At 35.1% G+C, this 17,854-nt stretch overlaps 3 protein-coding genes across 3 annotated transcripts; 2 read left to right on the top strand and 1 right to left on the bottom strand.

The window, feature by feature from the left end:
- Window positions 1-2,709: 2,709 nt before the first annotated feature.
- Window positions 2,710-7,683, bottom strand: LOC105314835 (kelch domain-containing protein 4-like). The gene is made up of 7 exons (XM_020003936.1): window positions 7,648-7,683; window positions 7,293-7,587; window positions 6,363-6,598; window positions 4,802-4,962; window positions 4,521-4,694; window positions 4,095-4,242; window positions 2,710-3,981 (listed from the first exon to the last, which is right to left on the bottom strand). The coding sequence occupies exons 1-7, from the start codon at window positions 7,670-7,672 to the stop codon at window positions 2,792-2,794; spliced, it is 2,229 nt and encodes a 742-aa protein (XP_019859495.1). The 5' UTR covers window positions 7,673-7,683; the 3' UTR covers window positions 2,710-2,791.
- A 2,542-nt stretch (window positions 7,684-10,225) lies between these two features.
- On the top strand, window positions 10,226-12,402 carry LOC105314834 (RING finger protein nhl-1-like). The gene is made up of 3 exons (XM_020003935.1): window positions 10,226-11,341; window positions 11,525-11,824; window positions 11,933-12,402. Exons 1-3 carry the CDS (start codon window positions 10,261-10,263, stop codon window positions 12,322-12,324), a joined length of 1,773 nt encoding a protein of 590 aa, XP_019859494.1. The 5' UTR covers window positions 10,226-10,260; the 3' UTR covers window positions 12,325-12,402.
- Window positions 12,403-15,041: 2,639 nt separating this feature from the next.
- On the top strand, window positions 15,042-15,986 carry LOC105314833 (exonuclease DPD1, chloroplastic/mitochondrial-like). Its single transcript, XM_011409219.2, has one exon. The coding sequence runs from the start codon at window positions 15,140-15,142 to the stop codon at window positions 15,956-15,958; it is 819 nt and encodes a 272-aa protein (XP_011407521.1). The 5' UTR covers window positions 15,042-15,139; the 3' UTR covers window positions 15,959-15,986.
- The last annotated feature ends 1,868 nt before the right edge of the window (window positions 15,987-17,854 follow it).

Below are 17,854 nucleotides of genomic sequence, written 5' to 3'. Positions count from 1 at the left end.
GATTCTTCAGCAGAAACTGTCAGCAATACTAACACAAGCAATAATAAACCATGATCCATTGTAACTGGCTAGTATGGACTGTAGATTTGTTGAGTATAGTATAGTGTGTGGGTGTATCAGAGGCTTTGTCCGTATATCTCATACAGCACACCTCCAGTCCATACAGCACAGTTTGTAGTCCATACTAGGGCTAAGCAAATTATGTTAGTATGCTGGCGTACTTGGAGCATAATGTTTTAGTAAAATTCTAACAGCCGGATGCATGTACAAGTAACTTGATAGTTGATATTTGAGTAAAGCTTAAAATATGAGCCTATAATAATGAGCATAAGTGGATTCATTTCAAAGCATAATAGGACGGAATTTAGGGCTGTGCCTAAAATCATATAAGGCAAAAAAGCATAGTTTATTTAGCCCTAGTCCATACAGCACATTTGTGGTTTCCTGTATAGTGGGTATATTCCATCAGAGTTTACTTTTGTTCTTTTCGTTCTCATTCCTTTTGGAACGAATATTTTCCAAATGAAAAAGGCGTTTTCTCAATGCCATGCACATGTACAAAATGGCTGCTCAGAACGAAAATAAATCGAACAAAAATTTCTAATCCTGCTTAGAACAAAAATTTTTCCAGACGAAATATACCCGCTACACGGTAACTGTGGCCACCCCCAACTAAGCAGAGCAGCACGAGAAGATTCCATGAGCAGATAGTGCCTTTGATGCACTTAAGCACTATGACCATAAACTAGTTCAAGCACAGTTTCTTGTGCTGTATGGGAAATATAGCACGCGTGCTTTAACTAATACAAATTATTTAGCATATAAAGTGGAAATTTTGACATCTATTAACGAGTGTGGTTAATTATCAATTACTGAATATGGTAGCTACATGTATTATATAGACTGTGATATTGAGGAAGTGCTGCTTGTATCCTGGAAAGTATGTATTTATAATATATAACCTCCCTGATCCATATTGATATCATCATTTTAATATTGTACATGTACAGTAGATGTGTAACTAATAAATTGTCCATTAATTAATTATTGTTATTATTTCTTTGCCTCACAGTCTGTACTGAAAGGTCATTGGAAAGATTATGTCAAGTCAGCCATTGGACAAGCTGTCCTCCATTTAACTAAAATTAATGAAGAAGCACGTAATGCTGATCCAGGAATGTACTCATATACTGTAAGAAAGAGAGAGAGGGAGAGGGGAGAGAGGAAAGTAAGAGAGGGAAAGAGGGAGGGAAAAGAGAGAGAGAGAGAGAGGGAGGGAGGGAGAGAGGGAGGGAGGGAGGGAGAGGGATGGTGAGGGAGAGAGATAAGGTAGGAGAATGCATGTAGAGTATGCATTGTACATCATACTTTTATAATCTTATATTGCTATTTTCTATTTTGTTTCTTCCTATAGTTTATGTTGTGTCTTGCTGCTTTGTGTGTCATTGATGAGGAACATGCATGCTGAAGCTTTGTCATCAGGATAATGGCTAGGACAAGATGGAAAACCACAACTAAAGCTAGAAAGAAAGAGAGGGAGGGGGAGGTGAAAACTCAATGTATATACATGTATGTAAAAGTAAAAGGTGAAAAATGAGGGAAAAGGAAGAATTTTTTCAATTATGTTTAGTCTGATTTTATATTTAAGTTTTTGCTCCATCTCTCCATCATTCTTCCCTTCTCTCCCTCTGCAGCCACTGTGTGATAATCACAATGATGGTGAGACTAAAGCTCTCTGTAAAGGACCTATGTCTATGTATTAATTATTATTATTTTACTCTAATTGTATTGTACTATTTTACTGACTGGAACATTCTAGAAAATGTGTATTATCTCTGTATTGTATTATTGTACTTTCTGGAACCCTCCAGGAGACTGTGTAACCTTCATGTATTTGTATGTGTCCAGAAGTTTCTGGAACCTTATCTTTTGTATAAATAGAGTTGAGAGTTGGTGTTTTGTTGTTCTCCACTTGTTTATTGTAATAAATTCTTTTAAAAGTCAAAGCGATCTTTGACACTCTCATATTGTGTGATGTGTGTCCATGCAACCGTGTACTTCTTTATCACAATAAGAATCATCACCACAGTAGACAAACGGGTAAAGGAACTTCATTGTACTATGTACACATACATAATTTTGTACATGATATTCTAATAATGGTCAGACATGGGAGAATAGTAATAGTAGAAGTAGTTGAAAATGGCCTAGTGCAGGCTAAATGTTATTTATGTTGCATGTGTAGAAAGTTTAAGCAGGTTCCGATCAATATTGGATTTTGGATTCACCTTATACTTTTTACACAGCATAAGTACATCTACCTCTTCAACATACACACATTATTATAATCATTGTGTTCATAGCATGTCCTATGTTTTTAGAGAATGACTGAACATAATTATGACAGCTAGTGTCCATCAGGTACAAACAATCTAAGAGCTGATGCAACTCTGTCAAGATCACCAGTAGAGTACATTTCTGAGGCCATATCCATAAACAACATATTCTAATTAGGCGAGCCATTCTCAGGCCCACCTGCCTACTCATTTTCCCCCCTGTAGAGGGATCACGAATTATAATCAATGAATGCATGGACTTGAAACTTTGTGGCATCATAGGAGTAGGTTTGGTTCATGGGTATAATAATAATTATTAGAACTAAAATAGTTACACAATTTTACATGTATAGTCTATTTCAAAAACTAAAAATAATAATAATCATAATCTCAAAATACAATGAGAAGAATATCCTGCTATAGCTAAAAACTAAAACAAAACTATTAGAATTTAATCAATAAATGGTTTCATTTAGTTCAGTTATAATAACACTCATTGTTGGACGGCGTCTATACTCAACTATCAGGCAACGCTGGACAAGAGACCTAAATGAAGCTCTTCTAATACCATCAATAAGACCTACTCTCTCTTCTGGTAGAGGAATACGTCGTGTTATCATCTCTAGAAGGAGGACACCATAACTGAAGACATCCATTGAAGGAGAGTGTTCCCTTGGATTGGCTGCTTCAGGTGCTGAATAGACAGAATTAGTGGTCCTGCCAATGAGAGGTTGAAGATTAGCTGATCCATAGTCTGATACTTTAGCCCTCCATTCAACTCCCATTGGTTGTAGGAGTACATTAGCACTGCTGACATTTCTGTGTAATATAGGATGAGGCTTAAAGAGATGAAGGTAATTGAGAGCACAGGCTACATCTAAACTGATGCTCAGTATGGCAGGATAGGCCAGTCCTCCAGTTTCTAATTCCTTTCTTAGGCTGGTCGGCATTAGCTCTGTCAAGATGATTGGATTACCCTCTGTAGTGGCTCCTATGAATTGAAGGAGGTTAGGATGACGTATTTTAGAAGCAATATTCATTTCACGAGAGAACAGTGATATGTTATATTCTGATATAATGGCCTCATGAAGTACCTTTGCAGCAACTTGCAGTCCATGGAAACGAGCTACTCTGACCTCTCCCCATCCTCCTCTGCCTAGAATCCTTTCTGTCATTCTAATATCGTTTCTGCTAACTACCCAAGAAGATTCTCTCTCTTGTCTATCTCTCTCTCTTAGTTGTTGCTCTAGGCCTCTCTCTCTTTCTTGAACTTGTTGAAGCTGTTGCTGAAGATCCTGTTCTATCTCCCTGCCCTCTTGGATTTGCCTCTCTCTTTCTTGAAGTAGCTGGTCTTGCTCTCGAAACTGCTCCTGAAAATTTTGCTCTCTTTGCTGGGCATCTTCTAACTGCTGTCGAAGCTGTCGCTCTCTTTCCTGATATTCCCTTACTCTTGATTGAAGTTGAATTTGTTCCTGTAGTTCTCTTGCCCTTTCTTGCAGTACATCCATTAGATGCACTATTTCTCTTCTATCCTCAGGTTGAACAGGTTGAAATGCTTCCAATTCTCTTCTCTTTTCTTGTAGTTTCCATTGATATTGGTCCAGAGGTATTATACTAGTAAACCAATCATTATTAGCAGCATATCCTATACAGTAACACAATAATTAACAACACAATTATTATATTCAGAGTGTGTGCTTGTTGCCATATCAACTGTTGATGCATGAGAGAGTACCTGTTATTGCAAATATTACTTACTCAATTCAATAACTATCATATCACTGATTTGTAACCAGCCACTGCCAACTCTGCAACCACCAAATTCTATTGCCCAGTTAATGGTTGGTGTCACATTCCACATCGAGAAAGAATGATGACATCTTTCACTGACAGTTAATGGTACATACTAAAAACAAAAAATAAAACAAAATTGTAAAAATTTAATGGGCTCCACTATATCTTGCACACTAGTCACTACTCAATGTATTTCAAGAGCCCATCCCTGATAATACACAACCACACTTTCAACGAAAAAAATATACACTAGCCAGAAGACATACACACAAGACTTTCATTCAGTCTACTAGTAGGGCTAAGGGAAGCCCCATACAAAACTATAATGATGACAATTGCAGTATATTTTAAATACATAACTGTCATGCTTGATAGTAATTATAAGCTTACCAGTTGCTTCCAAATCCTCTTGTTTATATTATATATCCAAGAATCATAGGCAAAATATCCACCCACCACTAGTAAGTGTGGTCCTGAAGTACCATTAATCAATACACTGGTATGAGCACATCTCCCCTCAGGCCATTCTACTGATCCTCCTGGATTAGATATTTCTGATATATCCTGAAAGAATAATAAAATTAATGATTATAAGCAACACCGCCCATACTAGAATATATTGTACATGTATGGGATTTTAAATAATTATTGTTTACTATAAAAGTACTCACCACTGACATCCTGCTAAATTCAATAATGTACAGTTTGTCACTTGTTCCATCAGCAGTGTAACCACCAAACAGTATAGCACTGTTGTTAGTTATTGATGTTAAAGTGAAGGCACTAATAGGAGGTGGTCTATCTCCAGTAATGGTTGGAGAGATCCATTCACCTGAATTATAAATGATACATGCACATGTACATGTATATACTGTAGTACACAGAATGAAAACATTGCACACATCATCATTATACTAACATCACAGTTTCCCACAAATCATGCTAAATACAATTGTACAGTACATGGCTTTTGGAGCAGCTTTTAAAATTCATAAAAAAACTCAATCTTAATCAGAATCATGCAGCTATGCATCAGAAAATATAATTAAAATGGGGAAATCTCTCATATTCATTTTTGGCAAACTTTGGCACAAGACCATGTACAATCAGTATTGGGTACTTTGTCAAATTAATTTTTTGAGCAACTTTTAAATTTATAAAAACCAATAATGAATTAGCTCAAAATTTCTACACAACATAAAAACATGTACATGTGTATAATTTGTTAGATCATTAATACTGAGAACAACAACAACTACTAAGCAACTACTGAACTACTACTGAACAACTGACAAAAATCAATAGGAAGCATGATAAATATACATAAAACCAGAGTCTAGAAAGTTCTTAGTTACAACATTACATAATAATGTGCATGTATCAGCAGTAATTAATGTGGTTACAGTAATAACACAAGTAGAAACCATACACAGTACATGTACATTAAAGTCTAGAGTTATCCCAACATAATTATGCTTCAAAAATTATAAAAATGGGAAACTCTCTCTTAGTTGTAAGACTATGTACTACACAGCCTTTGGCAAGATTTTACAGCAACATTAAAAATTCATATAAAATCCAATCTTGATCAAAATCAGCTCAGAATTTTTATGCAACATAAGTTCAAGTACATGCATCAAAAATACAATTAAAAGGGAGGATTCTCTCCTAGATATTTTTGGCAAAACTCTCATAAATGCTGTAAAGTCATAGCAATGATAACAATAATAAAGATAATTATTGTTTGTGTAAAATCAACAAGTATCACAATTGCAACTGAAGAAATTTATAAATATCATAAAAAATTAACACAAACAAGAACATAAAAAATTAAAAAAATATGACTGAGTAGGATTCTGGAGCAAATTTGTAGTAAGTAATGGAAACAAGAGCAAGTAGGATTCCAAACCACCAACAGAAATACAAAATGAAAATCCTACTCTTGTGACGCAAATTCTACTCTACATTGCAAGATGATCCGCAATTCTTACATATAATCATTAAAAGTACAATGTAGAGTAGAATTTGCGTCACAATTAAGAGTAGGATTTTCCCTAATCAATCTTTTTTTTAAATTTTTATGTTTAATACAGGGTTTTCGTCTAAATATTAAAGCAACTTTAAAAATACATTGACAAGAAGCTAAGCACTATGCCAAAATCCTGTGGGAAACTCTGATTAACATACACACATGCACATATAAACACAACTAAAAATATACACATAACTGACCTGAAGATATTTTATATAAATGAATCTCATTACATCTGAAGTAAATACAATCAATATATTCAGCACCAGGTTGTAGTGGAGTATTAACAGAAGATTGTCTACGTCCACCAATTACTGCAAGATAGTCCTCACCGTTAAGATGGAGCGGTATCATACCGGATTGAGCTTTCATCATAGGGCCACCATGAGATGTAGTAGGAGAGAGCTCTTTCCAATTTAAGGTGTCAACATTAAAACTATATAAAATATTAAATATTATAATAATACAACAGAAAATATCCATTGGTAAGGAATTAATAGGTAATGACATGCAGAAATTATACTATAAATGGGATTGGAAACTTCAATGGTTAATACTGCAAGGCAAGTTGGGGCATATCGCCACCAAATCTTAGCCAACCATGGGAATCAAGCAGCTGTATTTCAGAATGAAACAGGCAAATTTTTACTTCTATAGATGCTTCTTAAAGCCTTCAGTACAACGTGGCATTTATTGTAGATAATATTTACTAGTATAGAGCTTTTTAGCCAAAAAACTTTTTTTCCAGGTTGCCCAGGATGCCATTATTCACAAAATATCCAATACAGACAAAAATGAACATCATGGTGCACTGAAGGCTCTTAAAAAGTGTCTATATAGAAATAAAACTTGGCTGTTTCATCATCCTAAAATGCAGTAGCTAGAGTTTTACAAAGCTTTGCTAATGGTGTGCTAAGAATTGAACAACACCGTCCCTAACTCACCTAGCAATATTGAATCAAATGAATAGTTTCCAATCTCATTTATGGGTAGCATACATTCTGTATCTATGCATGGAATTTTTGCAACACATATACATTTACAAATCCTTAATCCTTATAAATTAATTTGCAAATTAAATTATGACGGATGAATAGTCAAATACAACTCTCGCCCTTAAATGTGTGTACCTGTACAAACTATTGTGATAACATTTATCATGATGACACAGTCCTCCAAAGAAATATATTTCATTTCTAATGACAGCTGCAGAATAGCCATCAACACCAAGTGGAGGGGTGCCAGTGGTAGGCTTTTGTACCCACATACCAGTGGCTAAGTTACACACTTCCACTACAGAACAGATTGATTTCTTCTCTTCACTATCATGTACTTCAGGGAGGCCAGGCTGGTTTCCACCCCACATGTACAGGTAGTCTCCTACCTGTACAGTAGTATGCCCGTGCCTCTCCACTGGTTGATAGTCTAAAATAAGAAACAGTGATACAACAGTTTAGAGAGCGAAAGAGAGACTAAGTAACTCACAATTTGGATTTGTTTCTGCCGCCATTTATATAATTAACTTATTTGCCACGCCTTCTTATTAAAGTTAGCCATGTGCTCTCACGTGGCTTTGCAGTACTATTAGGGGTGTCCCGATTATGCTAATTTTTTACCTATAATTCTATTCAGAAAATTTCAAAAATTTGCCTATTATTCTTTTTATTCTGCCCCATTATTCTCACTTTATTCTTTATAATCATGAGCTAACTACAATAAAAATGAAAATTAGTAAGTCTGAGAAGCTATTTAAAGTATCACTATCAGCAGAGACTGCAAAATATGAGTCTCTATATCAATTTCAGAACCTGAACTTTGTTCAAAAATTGAGTTACAACTAGCTCAGGCATTAAAAAATTCAAAAATTGTGCATTTGCTGCTCTTTAATTAGAGTTTGGCTACTGATCCACCTATTAGGCCAGCATTATTCTGGAATTGAAGTGCTACCTATTATTCCCAAAATTATTCCGGAATAATCGGGACACCCCTAAGTACTATTGGGAGCAGTTTAAGCTAAACTAGCCTAAAAGTATGTATAACACTTGTATATGCCTATAGTTTAGACTTCTGATATTGTGACAGGTAACATGAAAAAGGTAAGAGTATTGGAGTATGGACCAAGACATATGGCTGGCCAAGAAATCACTATTGTGGAGGCTGGAAAGTGACAACTGTGTATAAATTGGCTAATTTATGTATAAATCTGTTACACATACATTGCATCAAGTCTAAAGGAAATTTTTGTCACCAAATCTCCATTTACACAGCAACAAAATATTATAATGACTAAACGAGCTAATTATCATAATTAATAGTACAAGATGATTGGTGAGAGAAATATTTGGCACATTTCTTGTAGAAAGTTATTGGTTAATTTTATATGTGTTACATGTCATTGAGTATGCTCATATTGAATCAAAATGATGGATTTTATGTTGACAATTTCCCCACAAAACCACAAATTGCTAATATTAATTGCATACAAATTGTACAGTGGCATACAGATATGCCTTGTTATTCACAGCTCAAAAGTTAATAGAGTTATGTACTTGTGCATCTAATTTACATGTATTTTTAGTATTTACTAGTTCTTTGTAAATGAAAGGCATGATATATTGACTTTTAATATTGTTATGATCATGTATTATTGATTTATAATTAAATAATAATAGCTTATCAAATCCAATTGTATCAAAGGGACACTAAACACAAAAATGTTGAATTTTTGGAATTTTATGAACAGACTTAAAATAATTATTGAAAACAATACAAAGATAGGCAAAAATAGGTAAGCAGTATAATATTAGTTTTGAATAGCCAGACCCCGCCCTCTATCCCGGAGGCATGGAGGGCGGAGTGTGGCTACACGAGACGTACTAATATATTATTACCATACAATTACATGTACATTAGTATTGTACCATATGGCATGTATGTTTAACTTAGCACAGAAATTTTAACCCCATCAATGGGTGGAATGAGTTTACTGTAACTTTTAAGTGGCATAAACTATAGCTACATCATAAAATAATTTATTATTGATGACACATATTGTATCACTAAAATAGTTAAAAGTACAGTAGTTAAAAAATAATACAGATTAATAAGGAGCACCAAGAACACAAACTGTTATTTAAACTAATATAAAATCAAACCCTTATTGTTAAGATTGTCGCATTCATGTTGAATCAATTACATGTTTCACTTGGTACAAAAATGCACTTGGTAATTCTTATTTTTGGAACATGAGCACAGACCAAATAATTGGTAGGAAAACTTTAATTAACAATTGCCAAAATAAACTGCTTACATGTCATTTAGGGTGGTCAACCTAACAACTGTAAAATAGTTCTTCCTTTTGATAACTAGCTAGACCTCTGTACTATATAGTACTTTAGTCTCTAGCTGTTACATCTTCACTGGTTATATGTCTGAATCGCATTGCCAGACCCATGCAATATTCTATAGTGTCAGGAACTAGTCAGACTACTTAGACTAGTGATAGAATCATAGAAAAGTGAGTTATAATGAATACCAATTTGCGACTGCATGGGAGTTGCTTAAGGAATTCTAAAATTTGTTAATTCTTATAGTTTCCTGATTAAGTATATACATCTACATGCATTCCTGTTCTGTGTGAGTAGATATTGTTATGATTTGTAGCCTCTTTATTAAAGAAACCATCTGCTTGTCCTTAATACACATACAATATAGCCTCTTCATTAAGGATAGATACCATTGAGCTCAGAGCTATATACCTGTCCCAGACCTGTCTTTAGCTCAGGGTATCCTTATTATTTTACAGTAATAAGGACACACCAGCATCTCTACAATTTAAATGTTCCTGTGTGTGTGTGTGTGTGTGTGTGTGTGTGTGTGTGCGCGTGTGCCTTTCCTCATGACTGGTTGCTATGCATTACTATCATAACTTGCTTTAATTGCATTACAGAAGTACGGCAGTTCTGTTGCTTCTTTAATTCTTTCTAGATCACTTACAGCTTGATTGCTCTTCCTTTCTGTTTTTTGTTTCTTATTGTCTTCCTACATTTATCTTTCTTTATCTTTCTCTCTGCAGACACCGCGGCAGACACTCTTGTAATGGCAACCAAACCGTCTCGATCTGGTCTCCTCAAATTGGCTGAGGAACAGCTCACCTGTCCTGTGTGTCTTGACCACTATATCAATCCTAAGACTTTACCTTGCCTACATTCATTCTGTCAGCACTGTCTGGAAGGATTGCCACTGGATAAGAACAATGAGACCTATTACCTTTTTTGTCCCACTTGTCGTCATCGTACTGAGTTACCAGAAAATGGAGCAGGAGCTTTTCCCGTGGCATTCACTATCAACAACCTCAAAGACATGCACAGTTTAATTAAAAAGACCCCAAATTCTCAAGAGGCTGTGACCCCCATATGTACTGACCATGGAAGGCCTTTGGAGTTCTTTTGTGGAACATGTGATGCAGTAATCTGCTCCCACTGCTCAGTTCGTAATCACAAACATCATGAATGTGAGTTAATCACTGACAGTTATACTAAACACTGTCAAAAGTTAAGAGAATGTCTATCACCAGTTGTGGGAAAAAAGGAAGTACTCAAAAAGGTTATATCTTCTTTATCAGAGAGAGAGAGTGAGATTAGAGAGAGAGGAGAAGGAGTCTTGGAAGAAATACACAAAATGGTAGAGGAAATCATGAGTACTCTTTATCAGTCAGGGAGGAAACTGACTGGGCAGGCAAGAAGGGTCACTGATGCTAAACTAAAGGTGCTCTCAGTGCAGATCAAAGCAGCAGAAAAGAGTTTGAGTCTTCTTGAAGATGTTGAAGATTATGTGGAACTGAGTCTGAAGACAGGTACTCCTCAACAAGTCTTGAGGTCTAAGAAACAGATGATGGAACATATGAGTGAAGTTACTGCACAAATCAATGTGGAGGAGTTATATCCGAATGAAAAAGCTGACTTTGTATTGAGTAATAATATCAAATCAATACATCACATAGGAGATATTGTGACATATTCATCTACTGCACTACAGCAATGTAGAGTGAAGAGAGTTGGCTCCTTTCAACGCTTTCCAAAAAAGAAGACATTTTTGTTTTCATTATCAATGGAGGCACCAGATTCATCTCTTTTGTCTGTTCCTGTATCTTCTCTGAGGTGTAGTCTAGTACCAGTTGGTAAAAGTGATCAACCTATTCACACTACAGTCACTACCAGCACTGATCCTGGAGTGTATAGGATACAGTGTAACCCTTCAACCAGTGGTACTCATATACTAAAAGTACAAGTATATGATGTACAACTTAAGGATACCTCACTAGTCATCCCTTTCAATCCTTACCTTGATAACATTACTCCAGTACACACTATACCAGAGATTAACTGTCCTTGGGGAGTTGCTGCAAGTGATAATCATGTCACAGTAACTGAGTTTAATGGTAAATGTGTAACAATACTGGATAGAAAAGGAAAGAAAGTGCAATCATTGGAAGGAGGTGGCAATGTTAAGTTTTCTGTCCCTCGTGGTTTAGCCATTACTACAGACAAATTCATTCTTTTGTCTGATAAAGACAAAATTCAAAAGATTGACATGAATGGATACTATATAGCATCAGTTGGTGAAAGGGGCACTGAATCACTACAATTTCAATTTCCTGCTGGTATAGCTATTTCTCCTATAACAGAACAGGTTTATATTGCTGATTGTAATCATCGCATACAAGTCTTGAATTCTGATCTAACCTTCTCTCATTCATTTGGCAGTGAAGGATCAGCTAATGGACAATTCATGTTTCCGCTAGGGATTGCTCTTGACAGTCAAGGGTTAGTGTATGTAGCTGATTGCAATAATCATCGCATTCAAAAGTTTTCTCCAGATGGAAATTTTTTGGCTCAGTTTGGTACAAAAACATTTGGTGCTGGAAAGCTTAATAGTCCATATGGTATAGCAATAGATACTGTAGGTACTGGTCTAGTGTATGTTAGTGAATGGGGCAATCATCGCATCTCTGTCTTCACTAGTGAGGGTGAGTTTGTTACTAAGTTTGGAAAAGAAGGCAATAATATTGATCAGTTTAAAAACCCTAAAGGATTAACATTTGATAAAAATGGATTCTTGTATATTTGTGATTCTGGTAATGACCGACTTGTTGTTTATTGAATTTTGTTGTTTAATTTCAAGGCATAATATTTTAGTATTATTTCATTACTAGTTTAGTATAGTTATCATCAACATGATCATGTCAGTATTATTATTATTATCTTTATTATTGTTAATTTGTAATGTTGCTATTATATTAACATGATACTCTTGATTCTTGAAAATGAAAAAGTAATTAAAAATATATATTTCCCATCAAATCTGGGAAATTTACAGCCCTTAAATATTTCACAGCATGGTTGCCTTTTTCATAGATTGCTCCCAGGCAATTGCATAAACAATAGATATGTTCATGACACTTTTAATGTCAACTGTTTAATGGCGTTAAATTGTTGTAACTTTCAATGTGGTTAATTTTATTGTACGTACATATAATTGTACTTTATACTACTTTCAGCTTGGCTATTATGTTTGGGTTAATAGTATAATAAACAAAAAGTACATCAATAACATAATCAAATGATATTGATAGTGTATACACATCATATTTGTATTGCTAAAAGAGTTAAAAGTAGAGTTAACAAAAAGATAAGGAGTACCAAGAGCAAAAACTGTTAATTGTAGTTAATTATACAACTATAAAATAAAATTCTTTTTAAGTCTGTAATTTTTATGCTTCTTGATCAATCATTAATAACATAATTTGTTTCATTCTCAAGAGTCACTTTGTGCCTCTGATATTCATATTCATCTTCTTGTTCCATGTATCTCTGATAATGATCATCAACTATCTGAACAATGTTAACTTCATTTTCTCTCACACGATACTTATAACGTTTAGCCAGTATCACAAACGCTATAAGTATAAGTAACTGGAAGACACAACTTATTGTAATTATGTAATACCATTTTTTAATCAAGAATAACAACATGAAAGCAATTATGCTTCCAATTCCCAGTGATGAATAACACAGTCCCACCATCATTCCTCTCATGTATTCTGGAGACTGTGCTACTGTAAACTCAAGTGAAGTGGGATAAATAAGAAAACATGTAATCCCGAATAATATTTGTCGAATTATTAGTAGAAAATCATATGAAGCAAATATATGAACTAATAATTGAGTGATGCAACCTAATAAAGCAAAAACAAGACCAGCACCCATTCTAGTAAGCATACTTGGTATATACCTGTGGCAACAACCACGAATGATGAACTGATAAATGAAGAAAAGGAGCAGAACAACAATTTGATATGCACCATCATATTTAAATATGATATAATGTACTGAGGACTTATTCATTGCTTTGCCTAAAGGTATCCATAAAAATAGAGCAGAACCGAATCCAACTATAGCAATGAATAATGGTAACATACGAAAAAATGTCTTCACATCTTCTACCTCTTCCTCTGTGAATGATCCACCATATTTATCCTTACCCAGGTCTAGCCTTGAAGGAGCCTCTTCCTCCCAGTAGGTCAGAGCACTACGATTCTCAGGATACTTGTGCTTCCTGGCATAACACAATACTCTAACTATCAGTTTGACTGGGTTCTTGATCTGTGATACGTTCTCCAGTTTGTGTTTAAATAATGAATGGGATACCAGTATAAGAGAAAGGGCTACTCCTGTTGCTATAATAAAGAGTAAATCTGCAGTTACAGTATCAAGTAATAATAACGAGTCACTTAGCACCCATGCAGTTGGATAAGATGCAATATTCCAGTATATTATAGTACTTAATTCATTAGCTGATGCTCCAATTAACTGATCAACATTATATTGAATAATATTAGCAGCAAAAGTAATGTAACCAATAACATTAATTATGGAACCAGGAAGAATCCACATCTGCCCCATAAACCCACCATAGCTACTGTTTAGTATAAATAAAATTCCTGTTATAATCCATGATATGAAACAAAGGTTGATGCCAATCATTATTGCTCTATATCTTCCTATATATACATCAGTTAACAGTCCAATAAGAGGAAACAGTATGTACGTACTAAAGGAAATGCTTTCAAGATTTACAGTGTCATGATTGACAGATATGGTGACCAAATAAAACTGAATCATCATCAAATACATCCAAACAAGGACCATAATAACAGGAAAAGACATTACAGAAACAACATACGTTTTAGCCCTTGAGAAAACCATTACTACTTCCTTCTTGACCAGAGTTTACACTATCAGTGAATCTACTATCTAGTTAATGCCCTTATATGGAATGCAATGTATATTGCCTATAGAGATGGTAGTATAAAGAAGGAATTGCTATTAAGATTATTAATGCACTTTATTTTGCAATTTTTTTAGTAAACACGAGCTGTACATAACTGGTAAGACAATTTTGATCAGGCTCAGCCTTACTAGTGAACACTGTGTTGATACGATTTTAATGTATATTGATGTTTGCATGCAAAATTGTGCCCACAGATCATAGCTTATTTTGTGATAAAAATCCACACTTTAATTATTATGAAACTGACAAATCTATGTGAGAAATTGTGTTTATAGCTATATGGCTATCCCTTGTAGACATATATGAGCTACTGACAAGCAAAGGATGCCAGTCTGTAGTGTGATCATCATTGACAGTAACAGGACAATGAGAATGAGAGAGAGAGAGAGAGAGAGAAAGCAGTGAAATACATGAAATTTTTGCCATATAAATAATCAAAATTCTATCAGTCTTTAGTGTAGCACTACCTGACATATTAGTCATCCTTTAGTTTACATAGACAGTTGCATCAGTGGGCAATAGAAGGTGGAGTGACTGATAATAGATAAAGGGGGTGAAAAGCTCAGAGACAACAAAACTTTTCAAAATCACTTTTTAGCCAAAAGAATCTCATATAGACAGCACTATGGATGACAGCTCATTACCAGCATCAATGGAAACAATTGAAAGCAGCAGCTTACCAGCAAGCATGGATGTTACCGCTACTTTAGACAACAGTTTACCATCAACCATGGAAGCTGACCAACCCACAATAAAGGACCCAATCAAAGAATCTGCAGCTCCAAATAATGATATAATAATTCTTTTTGATCTTGAAACAACTGGCTTGGCAAAAGATTCTGACATAACTCAGATAGCAGCAGAGGTGGTTGGACAAAATAACATGTGGTCGAAGTATTTAATACCAAATCAAGACATCGGAAATGATGCAACCCAAGTAACAGGCATACATGTTGAAGAAACAGATGGGGCGAGGGTTTTAATGGTAGGAAATGAAGAGGTCGATGCTGCAAGCTATGAAGATGGTTTGACTCAGTTTTATCATTATCTTTGTCAACTCTCAAATGGAAAAGATCCCAATTCACGCCTCATACTTGTAGCTCATAATGCAAAACGTTTTGATGCTCCAATATTGGTAAATGCTTTTAAGAAAATCAATGTCTCCTCTTCTGATTTATTAGAAAAAGGAATCTACTTTGCTGATAGCCTTGAAATATTGCGTAAGCTACAAAAAGACCAACACCCATTGCTAAATAATCCTCAAGCAGACAAAGAAGGGGGAAAGAAGCTATCACTTGGGCTAGGTAACTTATACCGTCATTTATTTCAAGAAGATTTCCCTGCTCATGATGCTACTGAAGATGTGAAGGCAATGAAGCGTATTTTGTTTGAACGACTTCAGCTGGACAAAAGTTTTATTAGCAATGAAACTTTTAGCATTTAAAAATGAATGCTTACAGTTTTTGATGAAACATGACATTCAAAACAAAACTTAATCCAGATGCATGGGGTGTGCTAGATCATACCAAATTGAGGTATGTAGCCAGTTTTGATAAGACACCAGAAAATATAATGCATTCACATTAGTGATGGAATTAATAACAAGAATTCCCCTAATGTTACTGAATATGCCTAAGATGTACATGTGTGTACAATAGTAAAAGTGAATAAATGCAAATAAACAGTATTATGCAAAGGATTGAAAAGCAGTTTGTAATATGTATGTGAACACACATTAATGTATTTACTGACAGATCATTTCAGCCAAAAACTTATTTAATTTAAAACTGAATTTACTGAAAGCAAAAACCACAATTGAATACAAGCATATGCAAAAGTATAAGTTAATTATTCAGTTATTAGTATTCTGATGTTATAATATCAGTTGACTGGCTTGAGGATTCTATTGCATTGCTCCTCCAATATTCTTCTTCTCGTTCAATATTGTTAATTGTGTGGTTCTCAGTAATTTGATGAATGTTGATTTCAACCTCTCTCACATGTACTTGTATCGCTTAGCAAGAAGTAAGAAAAGGATTAGACAGAGTGAGACAAAGAATGCCCTTGCAAGAAAGTAATAAAATCCACAGCCCAATGAAGCCTCTGGACTCATGTATAGAAGAAATGGAAGGAATAAAGTAAATTGAGTATATTCTCTCCAGAACCAAATGCAGAACCACAATCCTATCATGGTTCCTCTCATTGATTTAGGACACTGAGCAAGTATAAACTCAACTAGTACAACATTAAAGATATACCACATGATTACTTCAATAATATAATTAAGGCTGTGTCTACAGCTCCGGTAACCGGACGTAGTTTGCAATGCTAGAGCTCCGGCAGTCCGTTTTTCTCCGTAAAACAGCTTGTGCGCATGCGCAATAGTGCAAAATGGAACTTAGTCTTTTTATCAAGAAACACTAAACCCTAGCCCCAAAACCCTACGATCCCGGTAGCTAAGATGTACGAGAGGGTGCTCTAAAAACTAAACACTAAACCCCAATCCCAACCCTACGACCCCGGAGGCTAAGATGTACGAGAGGGTGCTATTTCTTGACCCAAATAAAGCCAAAAAGAAAAAAATTGCAAAAAAGATTATTTTTAAAAAAGAAAAAAAAAATCAAAAACTGCAGCATAGTTTTACTCGGTAGTCCTGACCGGATTCGAACCCCTAACCATATCCGTGCAATCCACACCAGCCTCTCCACTGCACCACCACGACCCTGCTGCATCATCAACGCTGGTTGTTGTATTTATACTCGGTTTCTATAATATAAATCAGTGTATTATTAATACTGGGGCGTAGCCCCAGTATATAGGGGCGACGCCCCTATTACCGGAGCTTTAGCACTGCATACTATGTCCGGTTACCGGAGCTCTAGACACTTCCTATAATTAAACACAATCCATTGATTATGAATAATGGATTGATTTTTATCAAGCAGTGAAACATTTGTCCAAAATGATAATTACCAATTACTGAGAGACCAGTGTAGAGAATATTAACAATGAATATTAGTACCAAGCACATTCCTATTCTTTTCAGCATACTAGAGTACATTATCAATGATCGTACACCATCAATTTTCGGACACTTGTTTTAGGAAAACTATACATTGCCATCTCATGAAACTGCAAAGTATTATAGCAATAGTTATCCTTTATTTGCGTGACAAAACTTGTAGCTCTAGCAAGAGTGCATAGAAAGTTATAAGCTCTCAAAGCGTGGTGTCCGACAATACCAATGATCGGCCAAAATTCTCAATCTTCGGACTGTCATTTCTGAACGGCAGCAAAGGATAGTTTTAGAAGGTCACTATGATAACTTTGTAGGCCTGTC

Source organism: Amphimedon queenslandica, unplaced genomic scaffold (genome assembly GCF_000090795.2).
Source record: "Amphimedon queenslandica unplaced genomic scaffold, v1.1 AMPQUscaffold_12471, whole genome shotgun sequence".
Taxonomy (NCBI): Eukaryota; Metazoa; Porifera; class Demospongiae; order Haplosclerida; family Niphatidae; genus Amphimedon; species Amphimedon queenslandica.
The sequence above is the reverse complement of the archived record's forward strand: the minus strand, read 5'-3'. Positions and strand labels throughout refer to the sequence as shown.

Excerpts from the sequence above, each read along its gene's own strand:
- LOC105314834 (XM_020003935.1), top strand. The coding sequence starts at position 10,261 with ATGGCAACCAAACCGTCTCGATCTGGTCTCCTCAAATTGGCTGAGGAA. Across the intron at positions 11,342-11,524 it reads GTGTAGTCTAGTACCAGTTG|TACACACTATACCAGAGATT; the intron begins GTAAAAGTGATC and ends ACATTACTCCAG. Across the intron at positions 11,825-11,932 it reads ACAATTTCAATTTCCTGCTG|GATCAGCTAATGGACAATTC; the intron begins GTATAGCTATTT and ends TTGGCAGTGAAG.
- LOC105314833 (XM_011409219.2), top strand. The coding sequence starts at position 15,140 with ATGGATGACAGCTCATTACCAGCATCAATGGAAACAATTGAAAGCAGC.
- LOC105314835 (XM_020003936.1), bottom strand. The coding sequence starts at position 7,672 with ATGGCGGCAGAAACAAATCCAAATT. Across the intron at positions 4,963-6,362 it reads TTTATATAAAATATCTTCAG|GTGAATGGATCTCTCCAACC; the intron begins GTCAGTTATGTG and ends TTTATAATTCAG. Across the intron at positions 4,695-4,801 it reads AATTTAGCAGGATGTCAGTG|GATATATCAGAAATATCTAA; the intron begins GTGAGTACTTTT and ends TTATTCTTTCAG.